Raw genomic sequence first — 19519 nt, 5'->3', positions numbered from 1 at the left:
TCAGCTAAATGCTTGTTCCAATACAATGTTTAAAACCATGATACGTTTTTGGTGCACAATGCTTATAGCCACACAGTAAGAACATAAAAGATACAGAGATAAAACAATAAAATACCTTATCCTAGTAACCAAAAGTTAAGTTGAAGCACACTTTAAGATATGTATTCCGCCAATGGTATGGAAGCTTTAGTAAATGCAAAGGATTACAAAATTCAAAAACACTTTAAGAGTGTAATACTACAGCCGTTGGCTATATATTCGAAAGTGGTGCAATCATCAAACATAGCATATTTTTAAGCAGATCATAAACACAAAATACTGTGAAATAGTAAGAGAGACAGGGTGATTATTTTAAGGTTTTAGACAATGTACGTGTGTGTGTGTGTGGAATACGACTGTAATCAAGGGTCACCTTAGCACACACCACATTTCGGCTTGCTTATGTTTTCTTAAATTTGGATTTATTTTGCTTTGTTTTCAGTAAGCTCTACTTTCATTCAGTAAGCTTTTTCATTAAGCTCTACTCTTATTCAGTAGGCTTTAGGCTCTAGGAGCGTCTTTTCTGTAAATGCTCTGGTCCCACTCTGCTCATTACAACTCTGAATTTTCACAACATATTCATCTCCTTCAACACCTTTAATAAGATTATAGTCTTCATTTAAAGTAAAGTTACATTTTAGAAATAAAGTAAATAAAAAAAAATAATTAAAGAAATGTATCTCATGAAGAGGAACAATAGTGGCAGGTTACAGTATGTGTAGGCTGTTCCACCACTTCCACGATAAACTTTGTTTCTGTGAATTCACTGCTCGTTTTATAGACCTTTGGAGATTTTAAACGTTTTTGAAATTTACATCACTGGTCACTTTATGATTAAAGATACAGTATTGATAACGGAAAGACAACCGAATGTTCTCTGTGATTGATTTCAGAAGTCATGTTACAAAACATATTTGTACATTTTCACAGATATTTCCACATTGTTACACATTTTTAAATATATAAAAAATACAAATGAGTTACTGTAGCATCACTGAGTGTGACTTTACAGTATGACTTCCTAACTGAAATACAGAAATAGAGCTTTTGAACAGACCACCTCCTCAGTCCTTCAGTCGGGTATATGTCGCCTGTAAAACACACAGGATAAAGAAAAGTCACATAAAATAGCATGTAAGTCATTTGAGCTTTATATGGCCTCATCTACAGTATGTTATGGTTTGTCAAAAAGACAAAAGAGTCTCCACGCTAGAGCCTCTGTTAGACTGTCGCAGCATGCTCACGGTGACAATGCTAACATGTTGCTGAATATGTATAATATGGTTATCATGTACCATCTTAGTTTATGTTAGCATGCTCGTGTTCGTTAATTAGCAGTGAAGACAAAGTGCATTTGAGGCTGATGGGAATTAGTTTTGCAGCTGTTTGGTCATAAACCAAATTATTGGACACAATGTGAATCATTAATCATCATGATAGTAATAACAAAATGGATCTCTAAACCAATTTTTGTGGCAGTCCATTAAATAAATATTGAGATATTTTTACGGAAAGAAAAGAATATGTAAAATTTCATGGTGGCACTTTGAGGAAAGTCAAGGGATCAGCAAAGTTAGTAGGTTAGTTGTTAAGATATTTTTATAATATATTTGTTAAGATACCGAAGAGTTCCTCCCAGTAAAACCCCCAATATGGAGAGCAAGGTAACATTTTGAGTTCCTGTAAGTAAAACAGCAGCATGAATGAAAACATGAGGTCACCAGGTCAACATCTTTGTTAAACCTAATTGATTGTAGCAAAGGGTTAAGTACTGGTGCTATGATACGGCTGAGTGCAGACTGCGATATTCCCACTGCTGATGCTATTACTGTTTGAAATGATCCTGATGCCAATATTTGTAATTTGTAGGACTTAAACAACTGTTGGAATGGAATGTGAACGCCGAGTCGGAGACTCAATGGCATCTTTGATTTCTTCCAGTAACTGTAATATTGCATGGCTCCTGAATCTGTAACGCTTAATGATTTTGGTGTTCACTCCACTGAAAAAGATCCTTGGGGCAAAAATCTTTTCAGCTAGTCTCCTTGACCTATGGCTTCAACTTGCCTCGGATTAATGCTGCCATTTCACGAGGGAGGTATGCGCGAAGAAACCCGCGACTGGTTTACACCTTCTTTTAAGAGGCGGAGAATTTTCACCGCAAAATAGAGGTGGCGCTTCACGGGGCTCTTTTGTACATACCGCGTAACATAAATAGGCGAACTTTACGCTTCCCTCCCTTTATGGGAAACTCCAACTTTCCCCTTGACCCTCCCATGAATGCATATGCATAACACGGAAAAGCGCCATTTGGCCATTTTCAGTTCCCCGCCGGGCAGTCTGTGCTTTTACCTCAGTGCTGCCTGTTTGTACATACCTCGCCATGCTTTTGAACGCGTTCGCAAAACAAATACGCCTGAAGTGGGCGCAAAAGCGTTAGTACATCTGGTCCTCTGTATCATCGTCAGCCTTACCTGTAGTAGACTGTAGAATAGAAGACACTCTCGTCTGTTAGACGTCGCTTGGAAGCTGCTCCGGACCCATCCAGCTCTGTTAGGGAGACAGAATTTACTCTAAGATTGTTTGTACAGCTTTAACATTTCATTAAATTTGGGATTTTCATTATGCTCCAACATTTTATAAAGCATTCTTGTGGTTTGAAGCGAATTGTTTCAGGTTAAGAAGTGTTCTGTGCCTTAAAGGTCAAAGAAAACTGCATGCTGCAGACGTTACATACAGCTGTTAGTCATTCAATGGATTTTCTTTAAGACTTTCCATCTTATAGTGTAAAACCTCAGAGCCTCTTCTTCTGCAGTCAACTATATTAAAGCTACTGAGGGGCGCTTAGTTTCAGTCTGTGGTCTTCACGTGTGGTTTATAACTGAGAGAATCAAATTATCAGCTGAAACCATTTAGTACCTATTTGAAAGAAAATGCAGTGTGCAGACAGCTATCTAAAAATATGTAGGTCTAGTATTGCAGTTTTAAATGTATCACCTCTTAACACTAGTGACATTTATGTTGCAAAGAGAATGTTAGTGGCTGGTAAAAGTTCTAAACTTACGAATATTTTTAATTACTAATTTAATTCTTCCCTAAACATGGTTTTGAATATTCTGTGTAATTGTAGCATTGTCTATAACTAAAGACAACACATGTTGCACCACAGACTTGCTTAAGTCTTATTCTGAAAGGAAGTAAATCAGCAAACAGTAAAGCAGTAAAGCAAATATAAACTACCTTTCTTCTTCCTTTGTTTTTTAAAAACAGCGTATGTCATAAGGTCCGGATCACCTGCATTGTCACCATCAGACACTGAAAGAAACAGACACTTTCTCACAACTGTTTCCATTGTTGAGCTGTTTAATCATAATTAAAGGGGTTAAATGAATTCTGCACCAATTGCACAAACTTGGAAGTAGAAGCAATATAATATAACATACCTTTCTCTCTTCTTTGTTTTTTGACAACATTGTATGTTGCATGATGTGAATCAGCGATTTTGTCCTCTTCTGAATCTGAAAAAGGACAACAGCAATTTATGCTGTATTTTATCTGAAAACTTAATAATGGGCATACAATCTTTCATCAATACGCAGCATGGCATAGTATATAAGCTATATAGCAAAGACAGGCGGGCATTGGTGTACAGTAACCCCACTTGAAAAAATCTTAAAACTTAAATTCCAGAGCCTTCACTGTTCTCTAAAAGAAAGTGCCAGTAAAGCAACACAGCACAAAATGGATTAACATATCAGCAAAAAGTTGCACAGATATTAATGAACACAAATTGCTCTAATACACCAGATGACATTGCGAAAAAGTGTCTGAAAGAGTTGTAGCAAAAAGAGATATAGAAAGAAGAGTTTATAATCAGGCCATTTAAGCTATGAGACTGTAAAGGGAGTTTTGGTAACATGCAATGTGTTATCATTTTTTGTATGATGTTTGCCATGTTACATCTTGGCTTTTTCTCACCTGTAGGATCTGCAGGTGAGTGCGATCCTGGTGTTGGTTTTCCAGACGACAAACAGCCCAATACTGGAGAACAGAAAAGACCAAATGCCATCGATAGAAATACTAGAGAAGAACAGGAACGTGTACAGAATGAAGAGCAGAGGAGGTAAAAAAAGCAGAGACAAGAGATGTGAATCAGTCAAGTCATTTACTGAAGTAAATATGTACATGTAATTTCTGTGAGACAGTGTTGCTCTACCCCTGTGTTTCCTACAGAGAAGAAGTCCCATCACCAACAGCATCAGAGCCACCAACACAACAATCCAGAGCAGGGAGGGCAGATTAGGGGGGTGACTGGAAGGACGGATCTCTTCGTCGGCTGCTGGAATGGAGTTATTAAACATGCCTTCATCACCTTTACTTTCTTGTAAAACAGTCAGCCAACTCTGTGGTGATTCCCCAGCTCCAGAGATGCTGCACTTGTAGAGTCCTTCATCAGACTTTGAAACATTTTGGATGGTCATGTTGTTTGAATACCAGGTCCCGAGTTTGGATCCATCTTTGTAGAAATCAGCTATGTGATTTGACTGAGTATCCTTCTTTCTACAATAAAGACTCACTTTGTCTCCCTCCACAACAGGACTGGCAGGAAGTTCCAGGATCACAGAACCAGCTGGTCAGTGTGATAAAAAAAGAATTTATGTTGAACATGTATGTTAAGTAGAAAACAACCAGTCTCTGAACAGGGAAGAAAGGGACCATTCCTGTATTTGGCATGCATGCAGTTATATTGTTGAAACGAACAGTAACCCTTAATTTGTACAGGACTTTTCAAGCAGGAAATGATTAATAGAAAAATGAATAAATCAAATTGAAATGAAATTGCTATTTATTCTGTTTAATTTTAAATATGGTATGTGTGCAATGTCGGATGGATGTATTCTTGTGTATTGCTTAACTTGAATTCATGTTTCTACATTGTAGTTTTACCCTGTGAACGTTGTTGTTTTAGTTCATATGACTGTATTTCAGCCGTCCTCCTACACAATAAATACTGTATTTGAGTTAGAAGTGATTTTTCTGAAGTCAATTTCAAGTGTATGTCTTTCTTCACCTCCTTTAGTGCAGCGCCAGCCTTTTATAGAAAGTTAGTGAAGTGCTAAAGAATGTTTTATAACCATGAGTCTCTTAAGCCGTGCAGACACTGCACAGATGAAGCCCTACTTTAGCCCCAAATTGGTCTTCCCAACTAATTTTAGAATCAGACTAATTTCTACCTGAACAGTTGTCTGATGTGCAGTGTGAGGTCACAACGCTGGATTCATTTATCTGATCCATAAACTGGCTCTCACACGATCAGTTCGATTTCTGGCAGCTCAGAAATTTGGGGACGGCTCTTTACACAAACCATTTGTCTACATGGCTGCCTTCTGCTTCAAGTGTAGCAGACATCACACTTTGAAACTTTATCATAAAAAGTAGACATCATTTTTTAGGTGGCAAAGAAAGTTGGCAGCCAAGATGGGACATGTGTAATTTTTCATACTATTGTCCTAAATATGTCTCTTGACTTGCGTTAAAATGTTCCATTGTTGTACAGTAGAACTTTTTTCAAAATGCTAAATTGAGTTTACTGTGTCACTGCGTCAAATAAACCAAAACTCTTGATTATTTGCTAAACATACGATTGATGGTGATGATGACCCCTTTGCGTGTGTTCCCTTCTGCATCTTCACACCAGTACTCTCCACTGTGACGTTTAAAGGCGGGATTAATGGTGCAGGATGGTGCTGATGACTGCCAGATGTAAGAATCTGTTGGACTTCTTTCGTTGAGCCTCCTCATCACTCGCCATTCAGTCAAACCACCTAACTCTTCACAGATCACACTGACATTCTCATATTCAAAAAACTGCAGTCTGTCTGGAAGAATGCGAGGAAAATCCACATCTGAGACGGACACACAGAAAGTGAGCAATCAAATATTCAAGTTATCTCAGGACACATTTCATATAGAGCTGGTCTAGACTACCATTTACAAAAACAAGACAAATCTGTACATTAGTAGAGCAGCAGGGTAACTTGGTCAATGGTATGCTTGTGTTCAGAGTACTGTGGTTACAATGTCATGATTACATATTTCATCTTTCTTGGTCTTTTTTTTGCTAAGGTATAAACAAGACACATTTCAACAGGAAATAAAGAAACAACGATAATATAATTATTCAGAATATAAAACAGCCAAGCATAAACTGAGTATCCGGCTAATTATTTAAATCCAACTCACTAGCTTTCTGAGCAAAGTAACTGTGGTCAATTCTTAGAAGCAGCAGGACCAACATGTCCATCCCTGGAAAGACACATGAAGAGAGCGGTTTGTCAAATAAAACACAGATATTTGTCCACTGGCTAAAAGATAAGTAAAATAGTGATACAAAGTTTCAGTACTCACACAGTCTTATGCAGAGAGCTGTGACCTCCATGCTGTCTTCCTACTGACTGTCTGAGCAACAGCGTGAAATACTACCAACACATGATGTACATCAGAACCTCCCCTTCCTGTCTGCATTATTTCTGGTTTAATAATGTCTATCTAGAAATATCTATGTGAGGCTGAACTGCTATAGTGCAGATAATAATAATATTGGTGTAAACCTAAAAAAAGACAAGTGTGTATGCTAGAGATCAAAGACAGGTGGCTAACCTTAAACATGAGTAGAAAAAACTGGTCCAGCATCACAGCTGCCATCAGACACTGATGTCCTCAAAGCCAGAGTCAACACTAATATAGTATCCCTCTTGTGCCAAAAGACTGTATTTAGTATGATAAGGAAAAATTACACATTTGTTCTGATTGGTATTAAGTCTTGAAATCTGGTACCGACATACTTTGGTTAAGTATCTCACAGGAGTAAGTTAAGTATCTGAGGACAGTGGAAGTCAGGGATCGGGGAACTGAGGACAGTGGAACTCGGGGACCCCAGGGCTGCAGGCAGCAGCGAAGGCAGAACCCCTTTGGTGGCCGGCGACGAAGGTGGAACCCGTCTGGCGGCCAGACCGAACGGCAAAGATGCTCTGGCAGCGAAAACGAAACCCCTCAGGCGGCCGAGCACGAAAGCGAATACTCTCTGGCGGCCGGCGGCAAAGGCGATACCCCTCTGGTGGCTGAGCAAAACGTCGAAGACTCTCTGGAGGCTTGCGGCGAAGACGGAATCCCTCTGGCGGCCTGCGGCAAAGACAAAACCCATCTGGCTGCCAAGTACGACAGCGAAGGACAGGACCGCGAAGACTCTCTGGAGGCCAGAAGCAAGGACAGAACCCTTCTGGAGGCCGGTAGCGAAGACGAAACCCATCTGGCTGCCGAGCATGATGGTGAAGACTTCCTGGAGGCTGGCAGCGAGGACGGAACCCCTCGGGCAGCCGAGCTATGGAGTTATATTCCTATCTTTAATCAAGAGCGCATTCTTTCAATTTGAGAGCATTTCTCACTGATATTACGTTCAGATTTTGTAATAATTTCCCTCAAAACCTTGCTCTCACACTCAAATAGTCACTGCTCGCGCTTGGATTTGCTCTGCTTGTGCTCAAAGTTTGTGCTCGCGCTTGGATTTGCTCTGCTTGCACTCAAACTTTCTGCTTGGACTCAGATATGTTGTTGTTTGGACAGATTTCCTGCTCTCAGCTTTGAACCTTCTCCTCGCACTCAGGCTGATTCTGCTCACTTGCAAAGTTTCTGCTCTCGGATTTCTCCTGCGCGCTTGGATTTTTTTGTGTGTTATAACCCTATCAAAAGTCAACAACCAATAGAATGCCAGCTGTAGTGTTGACCAATGAAATGATCCCAACCCCGTTGAGGGTGCGTTCACTTTACTTTAGAACGTCTGTTGAGGGCGGCTGCACTGTAACCTGACTGTAACCAAGTTTATATATCCCCGCGCCGTTTATAGCTTTATTATAAGTATATGTCAACAACTACGAGGGTGAGTAACATAACTTAAGCACCTAGCTAGCTAGCTAGCATATTGGCGCTAGCATATAGCCTAGCTTGAAGTCCAGAAACAAATATATGTTCTTTTTGTATAGCTAGCTAGATTGAACGACATATGACGGACAGTGTGTGTATATGTGATGACCCTACTTTGTATTTTTTCCTCGTTTGGTTAACCATGTTCCTGGGATTTGGCTAATTTCATGTTAGAGCCAGTAGTAAAACATAAACTGTAATATAACTGAAAGAACACAAGAAACTGGATTGTTTGTGTCCGTTTTTGCATCACTGTTGTTTGTTGTTCATCAGAATTTAGTCTTCATTCCTTCATATAACATTAGTTTGAAAATAGATTCATAGCAATCTGTATAAAACGTAATGTTAAGTTCAATTTTATCACTATATAAAAAACAGATCTAGAAATGATATGGTTTCTTATTTGCTCCTTAAATAGCAGTTATTTGTTTAATTGATACAAAGCAAACTGAACTGAAAAAACAAGTATTTTGTTTTACTTTCTTTTCATCCAGGTGGGGCTGAGGGGTTTACCCCTGTTGATCTGTGTGTCATATCACCAACCCATGATAGCTAGAATTCACCCTGCTACTCCATATATACCTTCTGTATGGCTGGCTACAGACTACAACCATCTGCTCCAGATCTACCTACTGTATGGCTGGCTACAGAGTACAACCATCTGCTCCAGATCTACCTTCTGTATGGCTGGCTACAGACTACAACCATCTGCTCCAGATCTACCTACTGTATGGCTGGCTACAGACTACAACCATCTGCTCCAGATCTACCTACTGTATGGCTGGCTACAGAGTACAACCATCTGCTCCAGATCTACCTACTGTATGGCTGGCTACAGACTACAACCATCTGCTCCTGATCTACCTGCTGTATGGCTGGCTACAGACTACAACCATCTGCAACAGATCTACCTACTGTACGGCTGGCTACAGACTACAACCATCTGCTCCAGATCTACCTACTGTATGACTGGCTACAGACTACAACCATCTGCAAGTTTTGTTTGTAGTGAACATCATCAACAGCTGCACTTAAAGTCTCTTGGGTTCATATGGGACTTGGTTGTTCTCCATACTGCATCAAACACTGTATTATTTTTTGTGTTATATTAGTACAGACAACAGTAAGTATCATTACTTAATCACAGTATATATTATTCTGGTGTACACTGTTGACTTGACTCCATGCTATTGACTATACTTTAGCTTGCAACCTCAAAACTTTACCTTAATTGCTCTTGTATAGTTAATTTATCTTCTACTAGTTGTACATACCTCCTATTTAATTGAATTATTCTAAATTTGTGTTGCCATACCTGAATCATCCCTCTTGTGAACACTAGGCTTATCTTATCTTTATTCATAACCCTGCTCACAAACTCACCCGAACCTGGGTCATCTGTTTGCCAATATCAATGTTCCTGCTACAGTAAATCCTATAGGCACATTGTACTGCTTCACCGTAGTATGAACCATACACTTTTAAGGTTTTGTGTCAAATATTGTGCAATTTGTTATGAATTACTCATTGTTTTGACAATGTCAATTAAAAGCTATTTACCAAGTGTCAGCTCTGGTAAATTTAATTGTAATTTTTTTTTTTTTAATAAATGTTATGGAACATGAAAAACAATTTGCCTTGATCAGGGTTTTAATTTGTTGCAAATGTGAACATGGTTTTAATAATCTGTATCTTATTGCTCTGAAAAACTACAATGATTTAAGAAATAGCAGTGATACTTATCAACATTTATTGAATTGATTGAATATATGGACAGACATTACCGGCACCTATTCATGTCAACAGAGAAAACAATAATTTGTTCTCTCTTTTATCACTTTGATTATACGCTGATGGTGCAGAAAAGGGTGAAGTCCTTGTAGATCTCTGGCACTTTGAGGACAGACCGATCCAGGAACTCTCCACTGTTGTCTTTGTATAGTATGCTCCTATTAAAGACAGATTCATAGACATCAACACGTAATATATTAGGTGTACATAGCTTGCTTTAACATCATTACTATCTTACCTTACCTTCTCTGATTTGGTTTTGTGGACATCAGTAATTTTCTCTCCCAGGCCTGGTTGTGCACCCTGTGAATTTAAGCAAGAAACATAAGTGTATGTAACATGATTTTACTATTATATTATTATTATTTTTACAATTGCATTATTATCAGACTTGCCAACCTTCTTGGTTTGTGCTACTGCTGCCTGTCCTCTGCACACAGGTGAGTGATGTGCTGACTGGCACAGGTCCATGCACATAGTGCAGCTGTGATGCAGCTCAACGGGTACTTAAGTCACACCTGGAAGAAGAGAAACAAACCAACAAAATACTTGTTCTTTCTGCTCAGTTTGCTTTGTATTAATTAAAAAAATTACATTTAAGTTGCAAATAAAGCATATCATCTCTAGATCTGTTTTATTAGTGGTGAAATTGTACTTAACAGACTGGGTCCGTGTACTTTTTCGTTCATTTGATTTTCATTTCATAAACAGGTATTAAAAAACAAATGGTTATTTGATTTTCGTTTTAAATCATGGGGATCAGACCTCCGGTGCTGGGTCTAATATTCTAATATTAGCTGCTGCAGCTAGCTAGCAGCTAGCTACCAGCCCTGTGAGCTTGGTCCCCGCGGTTCGCCTTCCCGGTGCTGACTGACTCTGGTCCGTCTGCAGAGCTCGTAGCACTCCGCTCTAGCTGACCTGGGAATCTACCGCTACGTGATTTATTCATATTTTATTTACTTAGCAGTGATATGCTATGCACTGATGTCAGGCAGGCTTGCTGCTGCTTTTAGTCTGAGCCTGTGAGATAACTAAACTTCCTTTGAATATAACGTGCATATAAATAGACGGAATAAATAAAAGTCCCCGGAAATAAATATAAGTAAAACATATGTATTTAGGCTACTGAACTATAATGACTAATGCCTATATGTATTGCCTCATTTATGTATTTCATGTTCCATTTCATAGCCATATTTATTATGTAAAGGGGCAAAAATGGACGATCAGTCGCCTCAGGAAGTTATAGACTACAGTTTCCCTCAACAGCAGCCGGGACATTCTAACGCTTTAACGGAAAAGCTTAACGTGGTAACTTAATGTACCTAAACAATGATCAATCAGATAGCAATCAGTTATCAGTCACATAACGTCCATAATAATTGGACTTTGGGTTAGATTTTTTTGACAGTTTTCAGTGGTTATGAGGAGCAATATGAGAGAGAAATTTGGTAATCATTGATCATTGTTTAGGTACATTAAACCACCTCTATTTGTTTCTGGACATCAAGCTAGGCCATATGCTAGCTAGCTAGCTAGGTGCTTAAGTTATGTTACTCACCCTCGTAGTTGTGGACATAACTTCATACGTCCCACTTCAAAGCTTTCTCCCGTTTCCTGACGGGTGCAGGTGAAAGTGCGTCAACCATTCTGTGCACATTGTTGACATATACTTAGCTATAATAAAGCTATAAGCGGCGCGGGGATATATAAACTTGGTTACAGTCAGGTTACAGTGCAGCCGCCCTCAACGACGTTCTAAAGTAAAGTGAACGCAACCTCAACGGGGTTGGGATCATTTCATTGGTCAACACTACAGCTGGCATTCTATTGGTTGTTGACTTTTGATAGGGTTATAACACACAAAAAAATCCAAGCGCGCAGGAGAAATCCGAGAGCAGAAACTTTGCAAGTGAGCAGAATCAGCCTGAGTGCGAGGAGAAGGTTCAAAGCTGAGAGCAGGAAATCTGTCCAAACAACAACATATCTGAGTCATATTTGAGCACAAGCAGAGAAAATCCAAGCGCGAGCACAAACTTTGAGCACAAGCAGAGCAAATCCAAGCACGAGCAGTGACTATTTGAGTGTGAGAGCAAGGTTTTGAGGGAAATTATTACAAAATCTGAACGTAATATCAGTGAGAAATGCTCTCAAATTGAAAGAATGCGCTCTTGATTAAAGATAGGAATATAACTCCATACCGAGCAGGATGGCAAAGGCGCTGCCCATCTGGAGGCCAAGCCGGAGGTGGAAGACCCTCAGGAGACCGAGCAGGAGAGCGAAGGCGAGACCCCTCTGGCGACCGGCGGCTAAGGTGAGACCCCACTGGCGGCCAGGCGAAGGCTGAACCCCTCTGAGGACCGGGCAGGCGATGGGTCAGCGGGGCAGAAGACAGGCGACGGGTCAGCGGGGCTGAAGACAGGTGAAGGGTCCGCTTTGCAGGAGTCAGGTGAAGGGTCAGCTGGGCCGGAGTCAGGTGAAGGGTCAGCTGGACTGGGGACAGCTGGGCCAGGGTCTGCCAACAAGGTAATAGGAGCAGCAATCGGCAAGGTAACTGGAACCGTAATAGGCAACAGGATAAGGAGTCGGCCGGACCACCGACAAAACACGGGGAGAAAGAGTCGGCTGGACCGCCGACAAAACACTGGGGCAGGAGTAACTGGGACGCCAGGCACCGGCAAAGTCTCTGGGACGCTGGGCACCGGCACAGTCTCTGGGGCGCCGGAGACCAGCAAAGTCACTGGAACACCAGTAAACGAATACTTTGGGTGGTTGGTCGACGTAGATCCTGGACGGCTGGATGTCAGGTGAGACTGCGGACCAATGGTCAGCTCTGGAACACTGGACATCTCGGGAACACTGGACAGCTCAGGCTCTGGCTGGCTGGACAGCATGGGCTCTGGACCACTGGACAGCGAGGACTCTGGGCTGAAGAGAGATTGAAGCAGGGCATGTCGACGGGAGCCATTTTGTCCCTTTCTCCATCTTCGGCCTCCACGGGTCCCAGGGAAAATGGCCAGGCGGGTCCTTACAAAGGACTCTGTCGTTAGGGGCATTAGCTGACCGTAACAGTAGGACATACTGAAAAAACTTCTTGAAAAGCAGGCAAGGAGGCACACCGGGTCAAAAACAGAGAACCTGTAGCCAGGATGCTAGCAGGCTCAGCATCTGATGAGGAGCTGGTAATTGACTGAGTTAAGCATTTGTTGAGCTAACAGGCTTGGCTGAACACAATCCTTTAGTAGGTGGAGGAGCTGGAGCAAAAGTAATGCTGATAGCCCAGTTAGGAACAAAGTACTTTAACCAAGGTTTTTCTGAAACCTTCTCACGAGCTGCTGCCAAAATTCCCTCCTTCAGGCAATCACCGTTAGCCTCCCTCCACCTGGCTTTGAGCTCCACCAGGTCACAAATAAGGTCACAAAGTTCATCAGAAATCATCTCTGCTGGGTCCATGTTTGGGTAAGGTTCTGTCATGAGCTTCAGGGAATGTAGGACCCAAATGCAGAGACCAGGCAGAATAGAGCTTGAATGTTTAATAAAGATAATCTTTACAACAAAAGTGTCCTGAAAACAGCAGGCAAAAATACAAAACAGGAACAGGCAGAATCCCAAAAACAGGAACAGGTAGAATCCCCAAAACAGGGACAGGCAGAATTCCTAAACAGGAAAAACAAAATATCAGGAACACTAAGACTAAATGGGTAGACTAAACACACAGACACTCCTAACAGAAAATAATGAATTGATAACAGACAAGGGAAACAGAGGGTGTTTCTCAATCTCAAGAATGCAAAGTACGGACTTGTGTTCTTGGGGAGAACGTTCTTGCTGGTTGTTCGTGGAAGAATGAACTCGCAAGTTCACAAGCACAGAAGACGCTATTAACAGTTTGAGACAATGCGTTCTTCCTGTTATTGCTCAACACTCCCAGCACAGAGGCTACCTACAGGGCTCCAAAATACCAGCTATAAATAAAAACCACAACAATATAACCACTTTGTATTAAAACAATCTCTGGACAAGAAAACCTCATAATGCTACAACATTTGCAATAATATTGAAAAATAAAACTAATTGAGCTTTAATTTTATTGTTTATGGTTTAGATCAAACACCCCTTACTTATTCAAAAGAGTGGAACGCGATCCCTACTATTACATATAATTACAATATAATTACCCTAAAACAAATCAAATAAAAAATTCTCCAAAAAAAAAAAAATCCCCCCTCCTGCGCTTGTGTGTGTGTGTATGTGTGTGTGTGCATGAGTGTGTGTGTGTGTGTGTGTGTGCTTGTGGAGTTTAACTCCAAAAAGACAGTTAACCACAGGTTCCCGTTAATCTTATGATGGACATGTGTTGTGATATTTAAACAAACGATCCGTCAACGGCGAAATAAAAGCCTCTTATTTTTTCACTTTTTTCTTTTTTTCTCTTTTTTATTGCACTATTTGCACATTATTGCTGTACATTTCATATTTTATATATTATTACTGTATATTTGTTTTTATTATATATGTTTAAAGTATTGATAATATATGTTGTTTTTATTTGTTGCTTGTATATCTGGAGTTGTAACGAAAATAATTTCCCCCTGGGATTATTAAAGTATTTCTGATTCTGATTCTGATTATTTATGGGACCAGTCTAAAAGACCTCCGGGGTCCTACAGCGGGATCTCCGAGTGTGACTGTCCGAGCGCCGAGCTAGCGGCCCCGGCAGACGCAAGCTGGCGGCCGTGTCACTTTATGGAGCTCCGAAAACTCCGAAACTTTGGAGCAAATTGTCGATTCGGCAAAGATTTTCGCAAGACTGCCTATATTCGAAATCTAAAATGTTCATTTCTCACCTAAAATGCTCTCAGAAGTGAATTTAGTGATGAATAAGATGGCGAAAATTGTTAAAATTGTTCAATTTTTGGGCTGTCTATGTACTGGAAATCTGACCATCGTTGAATGCTGAAATGAATGTTGGGATACAGGTGCTGCGAAGTTCATACAAGTTACCAACCAATGCATCCTCGGTAAAATGGGCGTGTCAAGAACATTTCCAGGAATCTTAACTGTTTTTGGTGAAATGCGAACTTGTGTATTGGGACAGTACTTTGGCGACACAAGATGACGTTTCACAGGGACACAAGAACACAAGTCAATAGAAGAACACAGATTGAGAAACACCCAGACAATCATACAGGCGGGAAACACAAGACAGGAAGTAAAACAAGACAAGGAGGAAAACAGAGACTTCAAAATAAAACAGGAAACAGAAACATAAACATAAAACCATGACAACTTACTATAGTCAAAGTTTTCCATTAATAAACATACCGTGTTTCTTGCACAAAGATCCATGTTGTTCAGACTGAAGAGATGTTATAAACACTGTTTTGAAACTGTAGCTGTGTGTTTACGAGGACCAATAAAAAACACATGGGGCCCTATCTTGTACTCAGCGCAATTGCCTTTGTACACCGACACATGTATCATTCCTATTTTGCACCCGACGCACAGCAGACTTTTCCCTCCATAGATGCAAAATAGGGAATGTATTTGCGCTCCCGGGGGCGGTTCAGCGAAAAGAGGAGGCGTGTTCCGGCGCAAATGTTCCCTGGTGCTATTTTGCAGTTTCAGAAAACAATTCCGCCACTGACCAGGAAAAACCTGGTCTAAAGTCAGTGGCACTAGTCTAAAGTCAGTAGCGCGTTATTCAGATGCTATTTTAGGGGCGCATGCTTGGCCATAATGTAGCATGTGCACAACGCGCATACACTTTGCTTCTCTCATTTACACAGACACAGCAGTTCCCATTTTTGCAAACCAAACATACTGTAATTACAAAGAAAAATATTACTGAAAATGCACTTCAGGTGTTTGGATCGGTCAGGGTCAGGAGGAACTTTACAGTACAGTCCTCAAAACGTTGCAGCATTCTTTGTGGCTTGTTGTGTTTTACACATTTCCATGAATCATGGATGTGTTGATGACATAAATGATGAAATATTAGAGGACTTAAGGAGACGTGATGTTGAACTACGGTGGGATTGGACACTCCGGCGGATTCTGGTCCGGGAGTGGCAATGCGCGATGCGCTCCTGATGGAGCGGGTGGACGGAGATGGAGTGGGGGGAGGAGGAAGGGGCACAACAGGAGCAGGTGGTGCGTTTGGAGGCCCACGCTCCATGGCTGCAGCAATCCTCTCCAGACGTGAGGAGATGCGCCCGAGAGGCCGCAGCAACATCGCCACCCGGCCAAGACGGGCATTTATTACTTTGCCGCATCCCGGACAGCTCCCGCTGGCGTGCGCCAGGCAAATCCGCCGTTATAATAGCAATCCGCCATGGAACAAGCGCGCCTGCTCTTAAAGGGAATGTGAGATGACGCTCTGATTGGTTTATTGCACGTTACGCCCAAATCACACCTAACTACTTCAGACCAACCCATTTTAGATTTGCGTAGGGCGCAAGAGTTATTTATCCCGCCGGTATAATAGCAAAAGTGGCCGAGGTCCGCCCACAAAGCTAAGTGTGTTTCACGTTTGATACTTGCGTTTCAGATCGTTAAAATAGGGCCCATGGTCTGTAACTGCCCATATGTTTTCTGATCTGATGCCCAGCCCACAGCAGCAAGTGGATAAACTCTGTGAGGGCTAGATTTATCAAGCCGTTTGCGCCTGTTTCCAGGCGCTAATTGGTCGCAAAGACGGACGTAACCGATGCGGGCTATTTACAAACAGGGAGCACTTGGGTAAAATCGCAGATTGTCTGCCACATGAGCGAGAAGAGACAAGTTGCGCTTTCAATATGCGTTCATGGGAGGGTCATGGGGAAAGTGGGAGTTCCACCCAAAAAGGTGGGAGGATAAGCGCAAAGTGCACCTAATTATATATTCCGTGGTATTTACAAAGACTGTCAGTAAGAGCGCGCCTCTTCTGCGGGGGAAATTCTCCGCCTCTTCAAAGCAGGTCTAAACCAGCCGCAGTCGAGTTTCCTCGTAGACCTTTATGCTGCTGGTGAAATGGCAACAGTAATTTGAGCAAGATGTAGACATAGGCGAGGCTGAAAATATTTTTTAAATATCTTTAACACAAGAATCAAAGTGTCAGTGAACACAACATCATTTTGCGTTACAGATCAAGCAATATTAGAGTTACTGGAAGAAATCAAAGATGAAATTGAATCTCCCACTCAGCGTTCACATCCCATTCCAGCAGTTGTTAAACTCCTCGCTACATTACAAATATTGGCATCAGGATCATTTCAAACAGTCATAGCATCAGCAGTGGGAATATCGCAGTCTGCACCCAGCCATATCATAGCACAAGTACTGCTTTGCTACAGTGCAATTTACGGTATAGGGGGCGGAGAAAGAAGCTGATTGCCTGATGGGTGTCAGGGTTGATAAATACCACGCAAAATGTGGAAGCATAGCGTGCGCTATTACCGAACTCGCATGCGCTAGTGTTAGTAAATTAGGCCCTGAGTGTCTTGAAAACTGTTGCAAATCACCATCACCATCAAAACCAGGGAAATATCATGGTTTGGGTAAAATATGGTTAAAAGAAAACTCAGTTTTTGGCAGGAAAAGGGACATAAGAAGTGACCTCTGCTGGGAACCGAGCAGTGTGGTTAAACCCTATCTTTTAAACAAAAATCTCAGAGCATGTGACCTCTGAGACAAAGGAAACCACATGTCCCACATGCGGCCTGAGCGACCTTTTCAAACAAAGAGAATGCGGCCTCCACGCAACTGGAAAAGCCTAAAAGTCACACCTCCATGAGAAAAGATGGCCGGAGGTCCAAAAAAACCTTCAAGAACCTTCAAGAACTCTGATTCCCTATTGGCCGGGGTCCCTGAACGCAGCAGGGGTCCATGCCCAGGTGACCGGGGATATAAATACTCTTGTCACCAACTTCTCATCGTCATCCACCGCATGCGAAAGCTGCTAATGGGTGCTCTCCTCTGTGTTTTTAGATTGCAACCCCGTGTACTCTAATTAAATAGTTTCATTTCTCAGACGAGTGGACTATTTTTGGTGTTCTGGGAATACCCTGGATCCTGTGGAAACATGCATCAGTGTTTCACCTCTGAAGAAGAGAAAACTATGTTTGCTCTACGAGAAATTGAACAACAGGGACACCGCTTTTCTTAACGAGACGACTGAACTGCTTCTTCGCTACCTTTGGAGAGAAACCATTTTTTTCCGTGAATCACTGACGATTGAAAGACAGATCCGTTTTTGTTTACCGTGGAGCATCTATGGGACCAAACAAATGGGAACACACACAGTAAGGAGGCTGAAGTTTCTAGGCAGAGAAATATAGGTGTTTTATTAATGTCAGTAACTGCTATTGCTGCAACTTGTTACTGCATTGAATGTTATTAATTAGTGAGTGCTACTCTTGTCTCTTTTGTGTCTTTCTTTCTCTAAAGTGTGTTTTGCTTTCCTCTTTACACACTAACCTAACACACGCATACACATACACAGATCAGCTGACAGTCACCCCGTAGTCACGTGTATTGCAACCAAGTTTCACTGCCCCCCTTCTTGGGGTGAATTACAAAAAGAGCCTCACATTTCACTGTTTCATCCACCATCTTGATCTCGCGTGGCTTAGCTACCCACATGATCTTGTCACCTTTCCCTCTTTCTAATGATCACCTTTTCATCCACCCAAATCTTCTCACTATAAAGTCATGAGGCTCTGGAACAATGTGACACTACTTCCCCCAGTCATATTTCACTCAGCCACTAGAGGTCTTTGCCAGTTAAATGTAAACATAAGTCCTTATAGGTGTTTTTAGAAGAAGAAGAATGCCTTCATTTATTCCGCGAGTGGAAATTTTCACAATTTATTTATTACAGTTGCACACATATTGAACCCAGGCCTGAATTACAAACATACTCAGGACCTATACATGCTAAACACACTAATGGAGAGATGTCAGCATGAGGGGGCTGTTCTTTGGAGGAGCGCCCTGAGCAGTTGGGAGTTTGGTGCCTTGCTCAAGAGCACTTTGGCAGTGCCCAGGAGGTGAAATGGAGGTTTTGCAGAAATGACTGATGGTGTTTGGTATCGTTTTTCTTGGGAAGATAGACCTTATTCTCAAAATAAACCGGTTCTCTCAAACTCTAAATCAGTATTTAATGTCTTGCTTAAACACTTAGAGACAGTTCTCACTATTATAGATTCCTGAGGGGATTGATATCAATGCATAAAATGATCTTTGTGTTGTGTATTGATGATATTACGATATGTTTATTACATAATAGAGAATGTATCCTCCATCCTGCAGGACTCTGCACGTTGCAAGGAGTAGAAACACGTCAAAGTAGTCCTACTCTGCCCTCTGCAGTCATTCAGATACTTTCACTTCTGGGTTGCACTCCGAGTGGAGCTGAGTTGTTGACACACACGACAGGTACGCTATTTTAACATTAATTTTTGTTGTTTTCTTTCAACCATAAAACATTTATCATTGCTAATTTGTAAATTAAAATCACACATGGATATATTACCTCATTTACAATTATTTTGTTAATAGGTTTAAGTGGTTTTATTGCATAAAAAGATACAAAATGCAATAATGCAAGGTTAAGATTCAACTTTACTTTATTATTGATTGGTTAACAAACAATATAATTGTGACTATATTAATTTTTTGCTTTTGCTGTCAATATGATCTATTCCTTTTTTGTTGCTTTTTACAGAAA

General features: G+C 41.2%; 2 protein-coding genes across 4 annotated transcripts in view; both read right to left on the bottom strand.

Moving 5' to 3' along the window:
* Positions 1–19519, bottom strand: part of LOC120572197 (high affinity immunoglobulin gamma Fc receptor IB-like) — an 83113-nt gene that overhangs the window by 45365 nt on the left and 18229 nt on the right. The window lies entirely within an intron of this gene.
* Positions 1087–6478, bottom strand: LOC120572199 (high affinity immunoglobulin gamma Fc receptor IB-like). The gene is made up of 10 exons (XM_039821397.1): positions 6448–6478; positions 6283–6345; positions 5682–5945; positions 4412–4669; positions 4256–4378; positions 4018–4119; positions 3483–3557; positions 3280–3354; positions 2514–2589; positions 1087–1130 (listed from the first exon to the last, which is right to left on the bottom strand). The coding sequence occupies exons 1-10, from the start codon at positions 6476–6478 to the stop codon at positions 1112–1114; spliced, it is 1086 nt and encodes a 361-aa protein (XP_039677331.1). The 3' UTR covers positions 1087–1111.

Source organism: Perca fluviatilis, chromosome 14 (genome assembly GCF_010015445.1).
Source record: "Perca fluviatilis chromosome 14, GENO_Pfluv_1.0, whole genome shotgun sequence".
Lineage (NCBI taxonomy): Eukaryota > Metazoa > Chordata > Actinopteri > Perciformes > Percidae > Perca > Perca fluviatilis.
Note: the sequence above shows the minus strand (reverse complement) of the source record. Positions and strands in the feature narration are given on the sequence as shown.